At 41.4% G+C, this 17,457-nt stretch overlaps 1 protein-coding gene across 5 annotated transcripts in view; it reads left to right on the top strand.

Annotated features, from left to right (window-relative positions):
• Positions 1 to 17,457, top strand: part of WASHC2A (WASH complex subunit 2A) — a 53,442-nt gene that overhangs the window by 8,562 nt on the left and 27,423 nt on the right. For 4 of the 5 annotated variants that reach the window (XM_081823901.1, XM_031038827.2, XM_006728189.3 and 1 more), the window contains 12 exons: positions 820 to 993; positions 3,672 to 3,765; positions 4,764 to 4,822; positions 6,462 to 6,509; positions 9,021 to 9,131; positions 9,654 to 9,741; positions 10,447 to 10,518; positions 11,246 to 11,361; positions 11,823 to 11,880; positions 13,516 to 13,575; positions 13,966 to 14,154; positions 16,324 to 16,451. In XM_081823901.1, coding sequence (XP_081680027.1) covers positions 820 to 993; positions 3,672 to 3,765; positions 4,764 to 4,822; positions 6,462 to 6,509; positions 9,021 to 9,131; positions 9,654 to 9,741; positions 10,447 to 10,518; positions 11,246 to 11,361; positions 11,823 to 11,880; positions 13,516 to 13,575; positions 13,966 to 14,154; positions 16,324 to 16,451 — 1,197 coding nt within the window. The remainder of the gene's footprint in view (positions 1 to 819; positions 994 to 3,671; positions 3,766 to 4,763; positions 4,823 to 6,461; positions 6,510 to 9,020; positions 9,132 to 9,653; positions 9,742 to 10,446; positions 10,519 to 11,245; positions 11,362 to 11,822; positions 11,881 to 13,515; positions 13,576 to 13,965; positions 14,155 to 16,323; positions 16,452 to 17,457) is intronic. The other variant, XM_031038816.2, reaches the window with a different exon arrangement.

The following is a 17,457-nucleotide window of genomic DNA, read 5'->3' as shown; positions in this document are numbered from 1 at the left end:
AAAGTATAAGAAACTCATAGGGTTTTCCCTTTTACCCTCAAAACAGCACTGTTTGGTTTGGTTCTTTCTATAATTATGTATCAACTTCTAGAATATTTGTGAAGAGGGGAAATGACACAAAATTTTTTTTCAATATTTCTCACAACTGTTGACACAGTTGAGTGAGTGAGGGGACGGTCACTGGGAGCTGCTGTTGTAGGAAATGGAGGCCTGTGGAGTATTTTCAGCAGGTTGGTGATATGTACAGACTTTTGGTGGGGGCATTGTTCTAGGATGATGTACAGGATAAGTCAGAAATGGAACTGACCCTCTCTTGGTTTGAAACGAATTTATAAAATAGCCATGATTACTAGGTTTTGGTTTTTGTATTTTAACTAATTGAAAAATGACATCTCTGGCTGGAGTATTTCTTCTAAGTCTTAACTTCTGTAATTGTCCAAAGACGCATTAACCAAGGTTTGTGGGATCCTGTCATGATGAACCTGAAAGTCTAGGCCCTTCATTCCTCTAGTGGCCGGGGATTGATGTACATTTCATGGGCAGGGGATTTTTGCATAGGTTACCTAGCTAAACCATCATACCAGAGTTGTGCTTTTGTTTCTGTAGATGGTGAACTGGGAACTCTGGGACCTTAGGTAGTTTGATCCATGTCCGGAAGGTGACAAACTTGGGGTTTAAAACTTACTCCGAAGTCTGTTGAGGGATTTAGCAGAATCTGACTTTTGTTAACATTTTTAATTGATTTATTTTGTTTTATTGTGTTTTATTAGGGTGGTATCAATATTTTGGAGATCCATGCTGAACAGTACTTTTTTGTAGGAGAAGACCCGGGAACAGAAAGAAGTAGATCTGATCCCTAAGGTCCAGGAGGCTGTGAACTATGGTTTACAAGTATTGGACAGTGCATTTGAGCAACTGGATATAAAAGCGGGAAACTCAGACTCTGAAGAAGAAGATGCTAATGAACGGGTGGAACTGATCCTTGAACCGAAGGTAAAGACATTCAGTTCATATATTTATTGTAACACTTGTTGTGTTTTGGGTACTTTACTTGGGCACAGAATTAGTAAGACATGGACTTGACTTTTAGGAAGCGAGCGTGGCACTTAGTCTCGTATTGACTCTGTTGGGAAGACTTGCTTTACCTGAACATTTGTACAAGGCAGCATGCCAGGGTAGGGGAGTACAAAGGTGCAGGGCATGGTTCCTACTCTCACAATGCTTATTACAGCATTACCAGCTGGTGGGAGAGAGGAGACATTTATATGAGTCCCCATCATAAGTGCTCTGAGAGACCTGACTTCTAGCTGGGGAAATGAGGGTACAGATCAGACTTGAATTGTGTTTTGAAGTATGAGGAGGCTCATAGGAGGGAGAGATTGTTGGGAACCTGAAGTTCTGTAGCTTGTGCTAAGGGAGACTGCAGAAGTGTTGAAAGAATTAAAAAAAAAAAAGTATTGAAGACATTTGGGTTGATTGCAGGTTTTGGCTAGGATGAGTAAAGCCGTTATGAACGTTCACGAATAGACTGTTAGCCTTGAAAGTAATTATGGCTTTACTACTACTTTCTCTCAGATTTGTGGAGGGGACATTTGGGGCAGCACAGCCACGCAGAAGTAAAAACAAAAGGTTGCTGTATTGCTTTTGAGAGAGAGTCTTTGTGACACACAAGTGCTTTATGAATTGAAACATGCCACAGGGGCGCCTGGGTGGCTCAGTCGGTTAAGCGTCTGCCTCCGCTCGGGTCATGATCCCAGGGTCCTGGGATCGAGTTCCGCATCGGGATCCCTGCTTGGTAGGGAGCCTGCTTCTCCCTCTGACTCTGCTTGCGGCTCCCCCTGCTTGTGCTCTCTCTCTGTTGGACAAATAATAAAAGCTTAAAAAAAAAAAAACTGAAACATGCCACAGAGCCAGGCTCTTCTGGTCGTTCGTTTTGGCGCTCACTTCTCTTCCAGTTCAGGCTTCCGGTGTTGTACCACATTGGGGCTGTTCCTTTTGCGCTGGTACACTCACTAGCTTGCCTTCCCGCTGTAGGGATTTAGCAGTCAGCCGTGGACTCTGGGCAAGGGTATTGCTTGGGCCACACTTGTTAGTTCCAGGTCCTACACTGCTTTCTCTTCTACTGGAGGACGTGGGAAGGCCTTCCAAGTCACGGTTAGCCCAATTAGTTTCTTTTCTTTTGTTTGCACTGAAATTGGTTGCTGTTGTATCTTTTTTTTTTTAAGTTTTGTTTATTTATTTTTTTTTAAAGCTTTTATTTATTTGACAGAGAGAGCACAAGTAGGCAGAGCAGCAGACAGAGGGAGAGGGAGAAGCAAGCTTCCCGCTGAGCAGGGAGCCTGACGTGGGGCTTGATCCCAGGGCCCTGGGATCATGACCTGAGCCGAAGGCAGACACTTAACCGACTGAGCCACCCAGGTGCCCCTGAGTTTTATTTATTTATGTAATCTCCACACCCAGCGTGGGGCTCAGACTTACTGCTTTGAGATCAGGAGTTGCACACTCTACCGACTGAGCCAGCCAGGCGCCCCAGTTGCCGTGGTGTCTTTAATGTTTACATTAACCTTCCCAAATTCTCTGTTGTTGTGTTAAGCATCAGAATTGTTTTCTCCTGCACCCCCAAGATCTTTCTAATACAGAAGAGAGATGATGGCCAAATGCCCTACTTTGTAAAGGACAAATCAGTTTTTCTGTGGAGATGGGAGGTTGTCCTGGTTGGAGTGCTTTCTTGAACTTAAATTTTTAATACATGTGTGTTGGGTGGGACTTAGAAGTAGAGGATAGGAATGGAAGGATGTCCAACAGGTATTCTCTTATGTACTGTGTCCTTCATTTCATTCTGTTGTTTTATAATCTGGTCTTATTTTACCAATTTCATTTTTCTAAATTATACAGTGGGTGTTGCTGTGGGATATTATTCTTTTCTTCTTTGGGTCATTTTTTTCTCCCAGACATCAGTCTTTTGGATGAGCCTTTAGTTCATTATGTTGACTGTAGATACTTGCAGAGTTGCCGTCCTTTTCTTCTCATGTAGCCCATGCTTTATGTGCTCTGTCCAGCCTTCTCTTTGCTCCAGTGCGGTGTGAAGGAATCCTTCTGTTGGTCCCCACCTGCTCCCACTCCCAAACCTGGACACACCCACCTGCCTCCCACAGTCCTGTAAAAGCATTTATTTCCTCAGTGTGCTTCTTTCCAAATTTAGGACTATTATTGATGATTCTCAAGATTGATTGGTTGAGTGGTTGATTTTCGCTCACCAGGGCTGCATTTTAGGGGAGGAAGGCAGGGTTAGGACTCATCAAAGCTGGCCAGAACTTTCCGTTTCTTTCCTTGGTCCTCCTTTTGAACATGTTACTATGAAGTTATGACTCTTATTTGATTACTGCTGGTCAACTTTGTGCATGCCTTTGCTATTTTGAGTATAACTAGGCACTTGAGAAGGGAGATTCTTTGTGAATTAGCTTTTCTTTGCTATTTTTAACCTAAGGATTTGACTTTTTAAAAAGTCAGTGATTTTTTTTTTTTTTTGGACTTTGAATCCCGTGCTGTTTCTTATTCTTCACTCTCATTATGTAACTTGTTTTGGATAGTCAGGTGGAACAAAGATGTCAAGTGGGAAACTTATTTTTCAACCTGAATATTTAATGGCGATTATCTTTCATTCTTTACAGGATCTATACATTGATCGTCCTTTACCTTATTTAATTGGGTCAAAGCTCTTCATGGAGCAGGAAGATGTAGGTCTCGGAGAGCTGTCTAGTGAAGGTATTCTTTTGCGCCAAATATTTTTGTTACTTTTAGGTTTACATCTTTTTATTCTAAAATAATTTCAAACTTTACCTTAATGTTACCAGAATAGTACAAAGAACTCCTCTGTACCCTTCACTCAGGTTTACCAGTTGTTAACATTCCATCACATTTGTTTGATTTTTCTCTCTCTGTATACATAATACTTTTTTCCTGAATCTGTTTGTGAGAGGCAGACATCAGGTCCTGTTACTCCAAAATATTTCTCTGGGTATTTTCTAAAATCAAGGACAGTCTCATATGTAGCCACAGTATATTATCAAAGTCAAAAAATTTTCTCGGATGTAATTCTATTAGCTAATCCTCAGTTGTATTTCAGATTTTGCCAGTTGTCCCAGTTACGTCCTTTCCAGGCTCTTTTCCCTCTGGTCTAGGCTCCAGTCTGGGATTACTCACTGCATTTACTTGTCAAATCTCTGGTCTTCTTTTAATCTGATATAATTTCTCAGCCTTTCTTTGCTTTTTATTTATTTTATTTTTTTAAGATTGTATTTATCTATTTGACACAGAGAGAGAGAGCACAAGCAGGGGGAGTGGGAGAGGGAGAGGGAGAAGCAGGCCTCCCGCGGAGCAGGGAGCCCAATGCAGGGCTCGATCCCAGGACCCTGGGATCATGACCTGAGCCGAAGGCGGACGCTCAACGACTGAGCCACCCAGGCACCCCCTTTCTTTGCTTTTTATAGCTTTGACATTTTTGAAGAGTACAGGCCAGTTTTTTCCCTTGGTAATTAACTTTTTTTGTAGTTAATAAGTACCTTGTGGGGAGATCCTTTAAGGCTATGTAAATGTTTCATTCTTCACTATAGTGAAGATACTTTTAGTTCCAGTTAATGTGTATAGATACTTTTATCAAAATCTCTGTGATGCTGATGTATGGTGGTTTGTGATTTTGAGAAGGAATTAAGGATGTTTTATTATGAATATTGGCGATAACGCTTTTTCTTTCTTCTAACCAGAGGGGTCAGTAGGCAGTGATCGTGGCAGTATTGCAGACAGTGAAGAGAACGAAGAAGAGGTAAGGGCTGTTTGGTGTCTCTAGGTCATGGTGGGCAGGAACCTTAGGGTGTGTTTAGCAGGCTAAATAAATATTTGTTAGTTAGCAATCTCTTTTCACAAATTTTTTAACAGTGATAGTAGCCATAATCTGAGGTTTTTCCCTTACGATTAAGTTTCCTTTCTGTCTTTTTTTTTTTTTAAAGATTTATTTATTTATTTGACAGAGAGAGAGAGAGAGCAAGTAGGCAGAGAGGCAGGCAGAGGGAGAGGGAGAAGCAGGCTCCCTGCCGAGCAGGGAGCCCAATGCGGGGCTCGATCCCAGGACCGTGGGATCATGACCTGAGCCGAAGGCAGCCGCTTAACCGACTGAGCCACCCAGGTGCCCCAAGTTTTCTTTCTGTCTTGTGTACAAAAGCAAGGAAAACTATTTTAATCTCTTCTACCATTCCCCTCCCTCCCACCTCCCCACCAGGCCCTCCTCCTACCAGTATATTTTGGGGGGGCAGCTTAAATATTTTGGTAGAATCTGACTGCAATGCAGTCTTTGAATAAGTTCTATTTTGGAATAATTTTAGGGAAAAAGTCCTTATTTAAAACTTGTTTAGGGGCGCCTGGGTGGCTCAGCCGGTTAAGCGTCTGCCTTCGGCTCAGGTCATGATCCCAGGGTCCTGGGATCGAGCCCCGCATTGGGCTCCCTGCTCCGCAGGAAGCCTGCTTCTCCCTCTCCCACACCCCCTGCTCGTGTTCCCTCTCTCACTGTGTCTCTCTCTCTCAAATAAATAAGTAAAATCTTTAAAAAAAAAAAAAAAACTTGTTTATACTATAAAACCTAGACCAGAAGAATGCTCGAAGCATTCACTTACATTTTCACTTTGCTGCTGGCTCTAGTATCTTCATATCTACAGAGCGTGATTTGACTCCCTGCTCTAGGACCTTGGGGTCTGTGGACCTTGACCATTGTTGTATCTGGGGTTGTTCCTTGACACGAGTATTTGTAACTAATGTGTGAAGGATAGTTCTTGAGTGTGGATTCCTAAAAGGAGACAATATTGTATGCTCCTCTCTTCTCCTCCTCCCCTCTTCCCACAGTCCTCCTTCCCTGCCCTCCTTCTGCTGGCCCTCCAAACAAAGCACCTAACAGTAGGAAATAAGCTTTTCCTAAATAATCTCGCTATAACTGATGATCATTAGCTGAATCCTGTGCTTTTAGCATTCGATGCAACTCTTTACCTAATTGCTGGTGGGAAACACTGATGTTCCCCCTCTTGGGCCTGTTTGGTAGTTATCCTAGTTAGAGGGAATGTAGAGAGTGGAGTCCAAAATGTAAAATCACACAAACCAACTTGTGATAATTTAATGAATTAAATGTGCAACTATTACTTTAAATTCAGAGGTTAGCAATGATAGTGCAGATAGGTATGAGCAAATTATTAGAGATGTTTAAATTAGCCACAAAAATTACATGTTAGCCTGAACAACTCTTGGTGATACTGCCAACTATCTACTTTATCTGCACCTTGATACTCCAGGTGACCAGTAAGCAGTACAAAGAGACTGAGTATAGATGTGCCCCAGAGACTTAGACCTGAAATCATTTCTGTGCTTGTGAGTAAATTCTGTATTAACAACAAAGCTTTTTTTTTTTTCCCCCCCTAAAGGAGTCAGATGAAGATTTTGCTAATCATAGTGACAATGATCAAAACCGGGTGAGTCTCATGTACTACAGTGACTTTGCTTTTAAATTTTAACTGAAGCATAGCATGTATACTAAGTACATGCTGAAATTACTTTTTTGAGGAGAGCTGGGTGGGGGAATGGGTGAAATAGGTGAAGGGGATTGCACTGAGTAACATAAGGAATTGTTGAATCACTGTATTGTGCCCCTGAAACTAATGTAACACTGTATGTTAATTATATTGGAATTAAAACAATAAAAAATTCAATAAAAAATTACTTAGAATGACTTATGAGAAAGTAAGGATTTAGTCCTTATTTTTACAGCTAATTTTCCTTCAAGCATTTCATTTTTTTTTTTTTAAGATTTTATTTATTTATTTGGCAGAGAGAGACACAGTGAGAGAGGGAACACAAGCAGGAGGAGTGGGAAAGGGAGAAGCAGGCTTCCCGCCGAGCAGGGAGCCTAATGCGGGGCCCTATCCCAGGACCCTGGGATCGTAACCTGAGCTGAAGGCAGATGCTTAACGACTGAGCCACCCAGGCGCCCCCAAGCATTTCATGTTTTTAAGTTAACTACTGCCTTGGTTTTTTTTTTATTGTTGGTTTTGTTTGTTTGTTTTCAGTTTTGCTTTATATTTTATTTTCATTTTTCTTAGAAAACAGAGAAGTGAAAAAAAAAAATTGGGAAACATAGCCTCTAAAAGAAGGCCTAGGGCGCCTGGGTGGCTCAGTTGGTTAAGCGACTGCCTTCGGCTCAGGTCGTGATCCCCGAGTCCCGGGATCGAGTCCCGCATCGGGCTCCCTGCTCAGCGTGGAGTCTGCTTCTCCCTCTGACTTTCCCCCCTCTCATGTGCTCTCTCTCTCTCTCTCAAATAAATAAATAAAAGAAGGCCTAGTTTCTCAAGCTGAACTGTTTCACATGAATCCCCTTCCCCTATTTTAAAATTTGAGATAATATAGCGGTAAGGTTAAGGAACACTCAAAAGGTACAAATCTAATCCTACTGTGTTAGCATAGCAGTCCTAATTTTTGTTTGCCCTTCTAAGGATGTATTCTTTTTCTAGTATGCATCGTATATTTTCTGCTCTTTTACGTTAACATATTAAAGTATTTTCTTACATTTTGAATCATTCGTAATTTTGTTTTGTGAACTCTGTATTTGAAGTATAGTAATACAGTGATACTTTTCATAGTTTATAAATTTATATGGGACATAGTTTATTGCCAGGATTTTATTTTTGAGATAATGCTGCATTCAGTATTCCCCTACACAGAAATCCTTTGCTTATGTGAACGGTTTCCTTAGGAATGAGATGGTGTAGAATTAGAGTAAAGGCTCTTGATATTATTGTCTCATTGCAGATTATGCATAATGACTTTCTTATAATCTCATCAGCCCTGGGGTTATGATTTTTGCTACCATAATATACGTACAGTGGTATATTGAGATAGTCCCAATTTGCATTTCAGCTTCCTAATTGGGAAATGTTTTTTCACAAAAATTTTCAACTACCAAATAAAGGATTTCGTACCTGTTGGTTGGCACTTGTATTTTCCCAGTTGTAATTCACAGAGGCCATTTAAGAATCGGTCTTTAGAGGATATTTATTTTCTATGGAACTTACTATTAAGATTGATAAATTCAGACTTTCAAATAATACAATATAGTGATTAAAAGCATTGGCCTAACCATTTATTTGTATTGTTAAAGATAGACTGTTTTTGTGTGCCCCAGTAAGCCTCAGGGTCCTAAGGATTAAAGTAGTTAATAAAGTGCTTTTAGAGGGATAGGGTGGTTGGGGGATGGACATTGGGGAGGATATGTGCTATGGTAAGCATTGTGAATTGTGTAAGACCGATGAATCACAGACCTGTACCCCTGAAACAAATAATACCTTATATGTTAATAAAAAAAATAAAGTGCTTTTAGCATAGTACCTCACACAGTTTATACAAATGATACCTACCAGTGGCTGCTTTTATAAAAATTAGAACTTCACAGGTAAAGCTTAGTTTGAGCCCTCCAGTCCTCATTATCCCACACTCTTTCAGAGGTAACTGGTGTTGTGATCTGGGGGTATAAGTGCTTTTCTTTGCTTTTTCAAATATATCTGTGTCCTTAGAAACGAGGTAGGCATTTGGGTGCGGGGGCAGGGTATCCTGCTTGGTTTCTCATTCAGCATTTGTTTCACTTGATGCCTTGGATGCTTCTGCAGTTGTTAACAGCTTATTTCTTTTAATTATTAGTATTTTTATCAAGATGAGACGATGCTTATTTAGTTTATCATTTCTCCAGTGGTGGACATTTTACATATTTCAGTGTTTGTTATTCTGTGTGTAGTATTTGCACTGAAAATAAATCTTGTGTGTTATTTGTTCTAGCGCATTTATTGCTTTGAGACTTTCACTGCATCGTCAGCATCATCCCCCTTGTTTGACAGTCTGTCACTGTTTTGCCTGTAGGCTAAGTGGTAGTAGTATCTCTTTTTCAGCTTGATGACCTTATGTCCTAGTTCTAACCTCTAGGTTTATACTCTTAGCACACTGTGCAAATGAGTGATGAAGAAGAGGAGGATGATGGCTGTGACATTTTCGTGGACTCTGAGAAGGAGGAGGAAGATATTGAGGACATTGAAGAAAATGCTAGACCTGTAAGAAAGACTACAGTTAACTCTCTTGACAAGGTTTTAGAAATGGCACCGAGGACTCATTAGTTTTATTGTCATTTATATTCGTAACCGTCTCATTTTGCATTATATTTGTATATTTACATTTTTGAAAGTAATGGTTGAGCATCACTAGTTGCCTTACGAGGACCACTTTTTCTTCCAGTTGTTACAGTTTTACAAGTCAGATCATTCAGGTCTATTCAGTTCCAGAGTCTGTTCAGTTCCCTAATACTCCTATCCTTTTCCCACCCTCATCTGGCTCTTCCAGGATTAAAGTGAAGTCTTTAAACAAAATAAGCAAATAAGGAGCATCTCCCTGTGAAGGGAGTCCTGTTTCTCAAGTGATCTCTATAGGGTGCATATGTTTCAATTCATTTAGTTAAATTTTTAATCAGTTCAATTCCTTTGCCTTTGTTTACATAGTTTTGTTAGGTATCAAAAGTAAACTGTACTAGTTCGCGTGTTACCAAAAAAAGTGATACTTTTGATCTTTTCTGCCTGTAGAAAAAAAGTAGACCTACAACATTTGCCGATGAGCTGGCAGCTCGAATCAGAGGGGAGGCTACAAGCCAGGTGGAAGAGGGGCAAACAGGTACGTCATTGAGATGAGTTAACAGGGTTGGGGGAGAGTGCAGGCCCCTCTGCTGGGCTTCACTGACAGCATATTTCCCTGTGTAATTTTACTGAGGCATGAGAGGCTTATTCTTTTTTTGGTTTATAGACTATTTGATAACTGAACATTATGGAACACCCCAAGAAAAATGCACATATACATATCTGCATCACATTTTATATGCAGTTTCAGGGGATTAATAGATGCCCCAGAGAATCACAGGCCCCAGATTAAGAATCTCTCACTTATATTTACTTCTGTATTTTGACTAAACACAAATGTACTATATAGTATATTCTAGTGATTGAACAGGATGGAATGATGTCAGAATAGTTCTTTCAGCTTGAGTGAGGTACTGACTGAAGTTGTAAGGTAGAGCTGAGACACAGAGTTGAATGTCTTACTCTTAGCTTTGGAGCCCCAGGGATGACAAAAAGCGTAGGGGCCCTGGGTGGCTCAGTCAGTTAAGCATCTGACTTTGGCTCAGGTCACGATCCCAGGGTCCTGGGATCGAGCCCCGCATTGGGCTTCTTGCTCTGCAGGGAGCCTGCTTCTCCCTCTCCTCCCCGCTTGTACTCTCTCACTGTCTTTCCTTCTCTCTCTCTCAAATAAATAAATAAAATCTTAAAAAAATATATTAAGGGTAGACTCTGTATGGTTAAAACTGTGGAAACACTCTTCAAGCCTTGTCCCCAGGAGAAGCAAAACCTCGGAAGACATTGAAGGAGAAGAAGGAAAGGAAAATTCCCTCAGATGGTAAGCCTTTCCCCTCCATTCTGTTATTTTAGGAGGCTTTTGATTCAGGAATATCACTTTCGTAATTCATAGAATTCCACTTTAAATGCCGACAAATGGGGTCTCTCTGTATTCTCATTTCCAAAGCTTTTAAAAGTATGCTTTGGGATGCTGGGAGGAGAGTTGGGTGTGCAGTCAGAATGCTGTAAAGATTTGAATTACTAACTTTTATAACGATCATTAGCTGTTTTTCTAGAATTCTCTGAAGGTATAGAAACTGGGGATCTCTAGCATTGGTTTTCAATAAAGAATGTATCAGAGCCTTTCATATTTAACAGTAACATCCATTACATTCCTACTTGTGACTATGTCAATCTACAGACCTTTGTTCAGTCTGCCCTCCTCTCCCAAATTCTTGGTGGGATAGGTCTTAAAGGAATTTGAACCAGGTACTTGCTTTCAGAGAAACATCTAGATGAAAGGGATCGCCTACAGAGTTCACCTTGCTTCAGACATTTACAGAGTTAAGGGTGGGAACCCAGAGAGCCTTTTAAGGGATTCATTGGACTGTTTAATGAATTTTGTTTGGAATTCCTCGGACTGCTGGCCCTCAAGTACTCCTTGTTACATATGGTTAGATACACTCCATGCCAGTCTTGGAGATGCTGTAAAGGCTAACCCTGGAAATTTGAGTTCCAAACCCATCTTTTAACTCTCCCTCCAAAACATTTCCCTTTCTGCTTGTTAGATGAGGACAACTTATTCGGACCCCCCAAGCTGACCGATGAAGATTTCTCCCCATTTGGCTCTCGAGGTGGCCTGTTCAGTGGAGGGAAGGGACTTTTCGATGATGAGGATGAGGAGGTGAGTCCATGACAATCAATGAAGATCCCCCTAGTTGTGTCATGGGTCCACAATTAGTAGGGAAAAAATGGCTTCTTAGTTGCAAGTTGCTTCTACTTTTCTCATATTTTGGGAGATTTTGAACTAAGGATCACAAAGTGAGAAAATACTGTATCCTGATGCCCTTTGTTAGGTGGAGAGAGGATGTGAGAGTATTTCTGGTGAATAATTTACTTGATCAGGCGGTCATTTCTTACTTTATCTGTTGTCTTCTTCCATGTTTGTAATTAATTCCTGGATAGACATAAACTATTTAAAGGTATGATTTTGCCATAGTTTTCACTTTGGAACTACATTTCTGGCAGAACAGTAAATATGGATCTTTAAACTTTACAAGGTACTTTTCTTTAGAAATCCTCAAGTGCAGCTACATTTTCCTTTGCTTTTTTGAAATTTCGTGTCCTGTACTTTATTGCAACTAGAGTGACCTCTTCACAGAAGCCCCTCAGGATCGGGAAGCTCGAACCTCTGTTAATGCAGGTAAGCTTGGAGGCTGACTCTTCTTGTTCGCGAACAGAATTCCAGAACTGCTTACTTCTCAGTAGGGGACGGAATCCCTGAAGTTGTTCCCAAGCCTTGCTTCTTTGTTAGGCAGGAAGCTGTTTTGCTTGCCTTGGTCTAGTTAAGAGCAGCTCATTTTCTCTAATTCATGTCTTGGAAAAGACAAAAGTACCATCTGTAAACCCACATCACAGTTTTGTCTTTTTTTTAAAATTTTTTATTTATTTTTTTTATTTTATTTATTTATTTTTTAAAGATTTTATTTATTTATTTGAGAGAGAGAGAATGAGAGAGAGCAAGCACATGAGAGGGGGGAGGGTCGGAGGGAGAAGCAGACTCCCTGCCGAGCAGGGAGCCCGATGCGGGACTCGATCCAGGGACTCCAGAATTATGACCTGAGCCGAAGGCAGTCGCTTAACCAACTGAGCCACCCAGGCGCCCTAGATTTTTTATTTTTTTAAACATTTTTTAATGTAAATTCAATTAACTAACATACTTATTGATTTCAGAGGTACAGGCCTGTGATTCATCAGTCTTATATAATGCCTAGTGCTCATTACATCACACGCCCTCCTTTGTTTCTTTCTTACTAGAGAATTCATAAAAAGTCAAACAGGAAAAGTACTTTGTAGCCGTGTTGAGGATGTTTTAATTTAATCCTGTTTAATTCAAAAAAGCACTTCCAGAATTCTGCATATAAATTGGAGGCCAGTAATTCCATGATCTGGTGTGCATCAGAATCATCTGTGGAGCACACATGAAAAAGGAAAAAAAAAAAAGTGACAAATTTCATTCCATTAGGTATGTGGTAGTTCTTGGGATTTGGGAATTAGTTAATTGAAGTGAGCGGTCTCCTTGGACCACCAGTCATCAGATTTTGGACTTGCTGTGATGCTGGCTGGCTTGGTGTTCTGCCGTTCCTGCGCTCTACTTCTTGGCATCAGTGGATGCTAGTTTCCCTCCTTACTGTTACTGTCTTCATTTTTGTTGTTGTTGATATTTCACATTTTTTGCTGTTCTCTTCTACTTGTTTGTTCTCTGGGTGGAATGCATAGAGCCAAAACTGTTAAGGAGCCCTGCTTGCTCTGCCTTTTCCTTCCCTTCTGTGCTTTACCCCTTCCTTGGCCTCTCCAGCCCACCCCAGTGCTATTGTTTGACCAGACTCAGAGGAATCGTCCATGGGAATCACAGCTTAGATTATATTAGTACCAAGAAAAAAGTGCTGTGCGTAGAGAGAAGACTGAGCTAAAGCTAAGGAGTTTTAAAATGGCTCTTTTAGGAAAAATTAGCTTTAAAAGGTTTCCAATTAGCTATGTATTGTGTTGTACATATGTCTTTTTTTTTTTAAGATTTTATTTATTTGAGAGAGAGAATGAGACAGAGAGAGAGAGCATGAGATGGGGGAGGATCAGAGGGAGAAGCAGGTTCCCCGCCGAGCAGGGAGCCCGATGCGGGACTCGATCCCGGGACTCCAGGATCATGACCTGAGCCGAAGGCAGCCGCTTAACCGACTGAGCCACCCAGGCGCCCGTGTTGTACATATTTCAATAAGGTACATTTAACAAGAAAAGTCATCTTTTCTGAAGTGGTTATTTTTTTCTTTTTCGTTTTTAGTGTCTTCATCCTCCAAACCTGGAAAGAAAATCCCAGCAGGAGCTGTTTCTGTATTTTTAGGTATCAAAACTTAGGGTTTGTAATTTTAAAAACCAAATAAGTACTATTTTGTCATTTTTTAAATTGTCATCTAAGTGCCAGCTGAGAGTAGCAGGAGCGCCAGAGGGCAACGAATAGCCTACGGGAAGAGCTCATTCACTGGTGTTAGCTCATATTCTTTTAGAAGTTAGTGGCCTTGGACTTCCTTGTGTTTTAGTGACCAGGTGATTGGCATCGTGGGATGTTCTGTAGCAGTAAAGGATGGGGATTACTGGGTCCTGTTAATGTGTTTTGTGGATGGACTGAAACTAAATGTTCTTGGTGGGTGGTCCTTTTTTTTTCCCCCTGTAAAGTCAGGAGACCCACCCACACTGGCTCACAGCTGTGGCTGTTCTGTCCCTCCACCCACAGGAGACACTGATGTGTTTGGTGCCACCTCTGTCCCATCACTGAAGGAGCCCCAGAAGCCCAAGGAGCCGCAGAAGCCTGAACAGCCCACTCCAGGGAAAAGCCCGTACCCTCCAGCACCTGTTGGCCTTTTTGATGATGAGGATGACGATGACTTTTTTGCGGCATCCTGCAGCAAACTTTCCAAAACAGGTACCTGTTCCAGCCTCTTTTTCTGGGAATTGAGCCAGGGAGAGAATGTTGACCTGAAAAAGACATAAAGCTTGTCAAGTTCTCTGTGTCTTCCAGTAACAGGATACCTCCTCAAGCATTCCCGTCATAGAGTGTCATCTCGGCTTCCATAGTCATATTGCCTTAGAGATCTCTGTTTTCTGAACCCATCTTTCCTGCTTTGGAAACTAATTACTAGGATTATCTGCCCTATGGAGAGCTAAAATCTGTTCCCCTGTAATACCTGCTAAAGATTTCTGATTGTGATGTTTGGAGTTACCGAGGAAGTTTTAATCACACTTTCTTCTGGCAGCCTTTAGTAAATCATATGAGCAGAATGCCACACGTTAGCTGTTCAGTTCCCAGCTTCTCTTCTCTTCTCTGTGCCAGAAAGCCCACATAACCTTGGCCTTTCTTATATGGCAGGGTTTTCAGCCCCTTGGCCACTTTGGCACTCTCCTTTCTTCTCCCCTCAGATTTAAGCCCATATGTTCATGAAGTCACTCTTCTTAAATTAGTTGTTCGTTTATGTGCCAGAGGACTCTCCTGGGACTCTTGTCAGAATGCACATTGAGGGCGCCTGGGTGGCTCAGTTGGTTAAGCGACTGCCTTCGGCTCAGGTCATGATCCTGGAGTCCCGGGATCGAGTCCCACATCGGGCTCCCTGCTCGGCAGGGAGTCTGCTTCTCCCTCTGACTCTCTTCCCTCTCGTGCTCTCTATCTCTCATTTTCTCCCTCTCAAATAAATAAATAAAATCTTTAAAAAAAAAAAAAAAGAATGCACATTGAGATTCCCTGGCGGGTGTGGGGTGGGGCCTGTGATTGTGCATTTCTAACAGGCTCCCTGGTGGTCAGAGATGGCTGGTCTGTGGAAAAACACTTGGGTGTTTTAGATAGACTACTGGGTGCACACAGTTTCCAGCAACAGGAGAAGAGGACTCTTCGGAAGACTAGATGGACCAGGATTCAGTGAGAAGCTCCTTTTCCAATGGTAAATGTGAGAAGTAAGGATGGAAGCAGAAACCTAAGGGAAATCATCGCCTAGTTATTTTAGAGAGCATGCAAATGGACGCATACAGCACTCAGATCTAGGCCAACTGAAATGACAGCGAATAAAGGTGGTGGTGGTGCCTCTCTTGGCCTGGGAGGCCCCTCGCCTAGTGAGTACTGGTGGGGACTGATTTAGAATCACAGATAACATTGACAGCTGCTGGTGTCCTGGGTTGCTCACAAGTTGGTATCCTCCTTTCAGTGATGCACACCTCATTCCCCACGGCAGTGCTCCTGGTAGTGAAAGGCTGGAAGCTGCCCTGCTCCTCGTCATTAGGGTCAGTTACAGTCTCTTGTTCAGTAGAATTTGGTGAAGTGTTACAAACGATGAAGTCTATGTATGTTGACAGGAGAAAGATTCTCTAGGTACATTAAGTGAAAAACGTAAATCATATGAAATATTATTAGAATTACATTATCATTTACAGTCTTATTTGTGAATCACCCAAGTGAGAATGTCAGTATATCCTTTGGAGGAATTAGATATGTGTCTATTAAACTGTTCCTGAAAGCGGTTTTGTTTGGGTGGGCAGGTGGAGTTATGGGGGAGATTTCAATATTTGCTTTTCTATGTCTCTGTAGTTTGACTTCTAATTTTTATTTATTTATTACTTTTTAAAAAAGATTTTTAAGTAATCTCTACACCCAACATGGGGCTTGAACTCACAGCCCTGAGATCAAGAGTCACATGCTCTACTGACTAAGCCACCTAGTCACCCCAGTAGTTTGACTTTTTAAAAGGAGGAGCCAATCCTCCCTTCTCAGATTCCTAGGGTGGTTGCTTCTTAAATGATCTTTCTTTCTTTGGTCTCTATTTACCTTTGATGCCAGTCCAAGCTAGTCTAAGCTTAGGACTCTGCTGCTTGGATGAGTGTGTGAGCCAAATGGTCCTGTGTTTCAACCACTGGTCCTGTGTTTCATTTGAGCTGCTCTTGTGTTCTTTGAAAAATTCCAACTTAATACTGTTTCATAACTAATCAAAAAATAATATTCTTTTTCTATTTATTCTTTGGGAAGGAAGAATTTTTTAATCTATGAATTTAGTGGTGGGAGTTTTGACTTTAGTATACTAAATTTTCTGCTGTGGTATCTTTTCTAAAGACAAAGTCAAATCCACTGCCAATATCTTTGATGAGGAGGAAGGAGATCTGTTCCAAGAAAAAGCAGCTGCTTTGCCAGAAGCCACTGTGAATCAGACAGATGAAAATAAAGCAAGGGCAGAGAAAAAGGTGAGCAGGAAGGAAACATAACATAGTGAAGTCTTGTTAAGTGTTGATTTGGGGCATCTTGTTAATTCGTCTGGAACCCAGAGGGAAGTGGTATTTCCTTTCAGGTGTATGGTGAAGAACTTTAGTCATACAGCAAGGTGAAAGAATACAGTGAACACCCAAAAACCTACCACCTAGATGGAGCAGTTGTTGGCTTTTGCCTTGCTCAGTGGTTTTTACCTCCATTGATGATCTGTTCCTGAACCAGTTATCATGTTAAGGGGTACAAAAGAATGTTTTTCCAGTTCTTTCATTTCTTCTACATTAGCTAACATTTTTCCAAACAGAACCAAAGAGCTTTCTTTCCTCCTTTTTAAGTTATCACTATAGGATCAATGGATTCTCTGTTCAACCTATTATAAACCATTAGCATCGTTGTTTTTGTTTGTTTGTTTTAAATGAACCTGTATTTGGCCAGCAGGATGCATCCCTATCAGCACTGAAGCTCTTCTGGCTGCTGTCCCTTTCCTTGGTATCCTGCATAGCTTGAGCCATCCTCTTTCTCTCTCTCTTTTTTTAAGTTTGTTTGTTTACTTATTTAAAGATTATTTTATAGAGAGAACCTGTTCACACATGAGCATGAGGGGGTGGGGCAGAGGGAGAAGGAGAGAGAGAATCTCAAGTAGACACCCCCTAAGCATGGAACCTGACGCAGGGCTTGATCCCAGGGCCCTGAGCTCATGACCTGAGCCCAAATCAAGAGCAGGATGCTTAACTGACTGAGCCACCCAGGCTCCCTTATTTATTTAGTAATCTCTACACCCGGTATGGGGCTCGAACTCATGACCCTGAGATCAAGAGTTGCATGCTCTTCCAATTGAGCCAGCCAGGTGCCCTGATCATCCTTTTTCTTTTTCTTTCTTTTTTTTTTTTTAAAGATTTTATTTATTTGACAGAGACAGACACAGCGAGAGAAGGAACACAAGCAGGGGGAGTGGGAGAGGGAGAAGCAGGCTTCCCGCTGAGC

This window comes from Leptonychotes weddellii, chromosome 6, assembly GCF_054177405.1.
Source record: "Leptonychotes weddellii isolate Sample4059 chromosome 6, ASM5417740v2, whole genome shotgun sequence".
NCBI classification, from domain to species: domain Eukaryota; kingdom Metazoa; phylum Chordata; class Mammalia; order Carnivora; family Phocidae; genus Leptonychotes; species Leptonychotes weddellii.
Note: the sequence above shows the minus strand (reverse complement) of the source record. Positions and strands in the feature narration are given on the sequence as shown.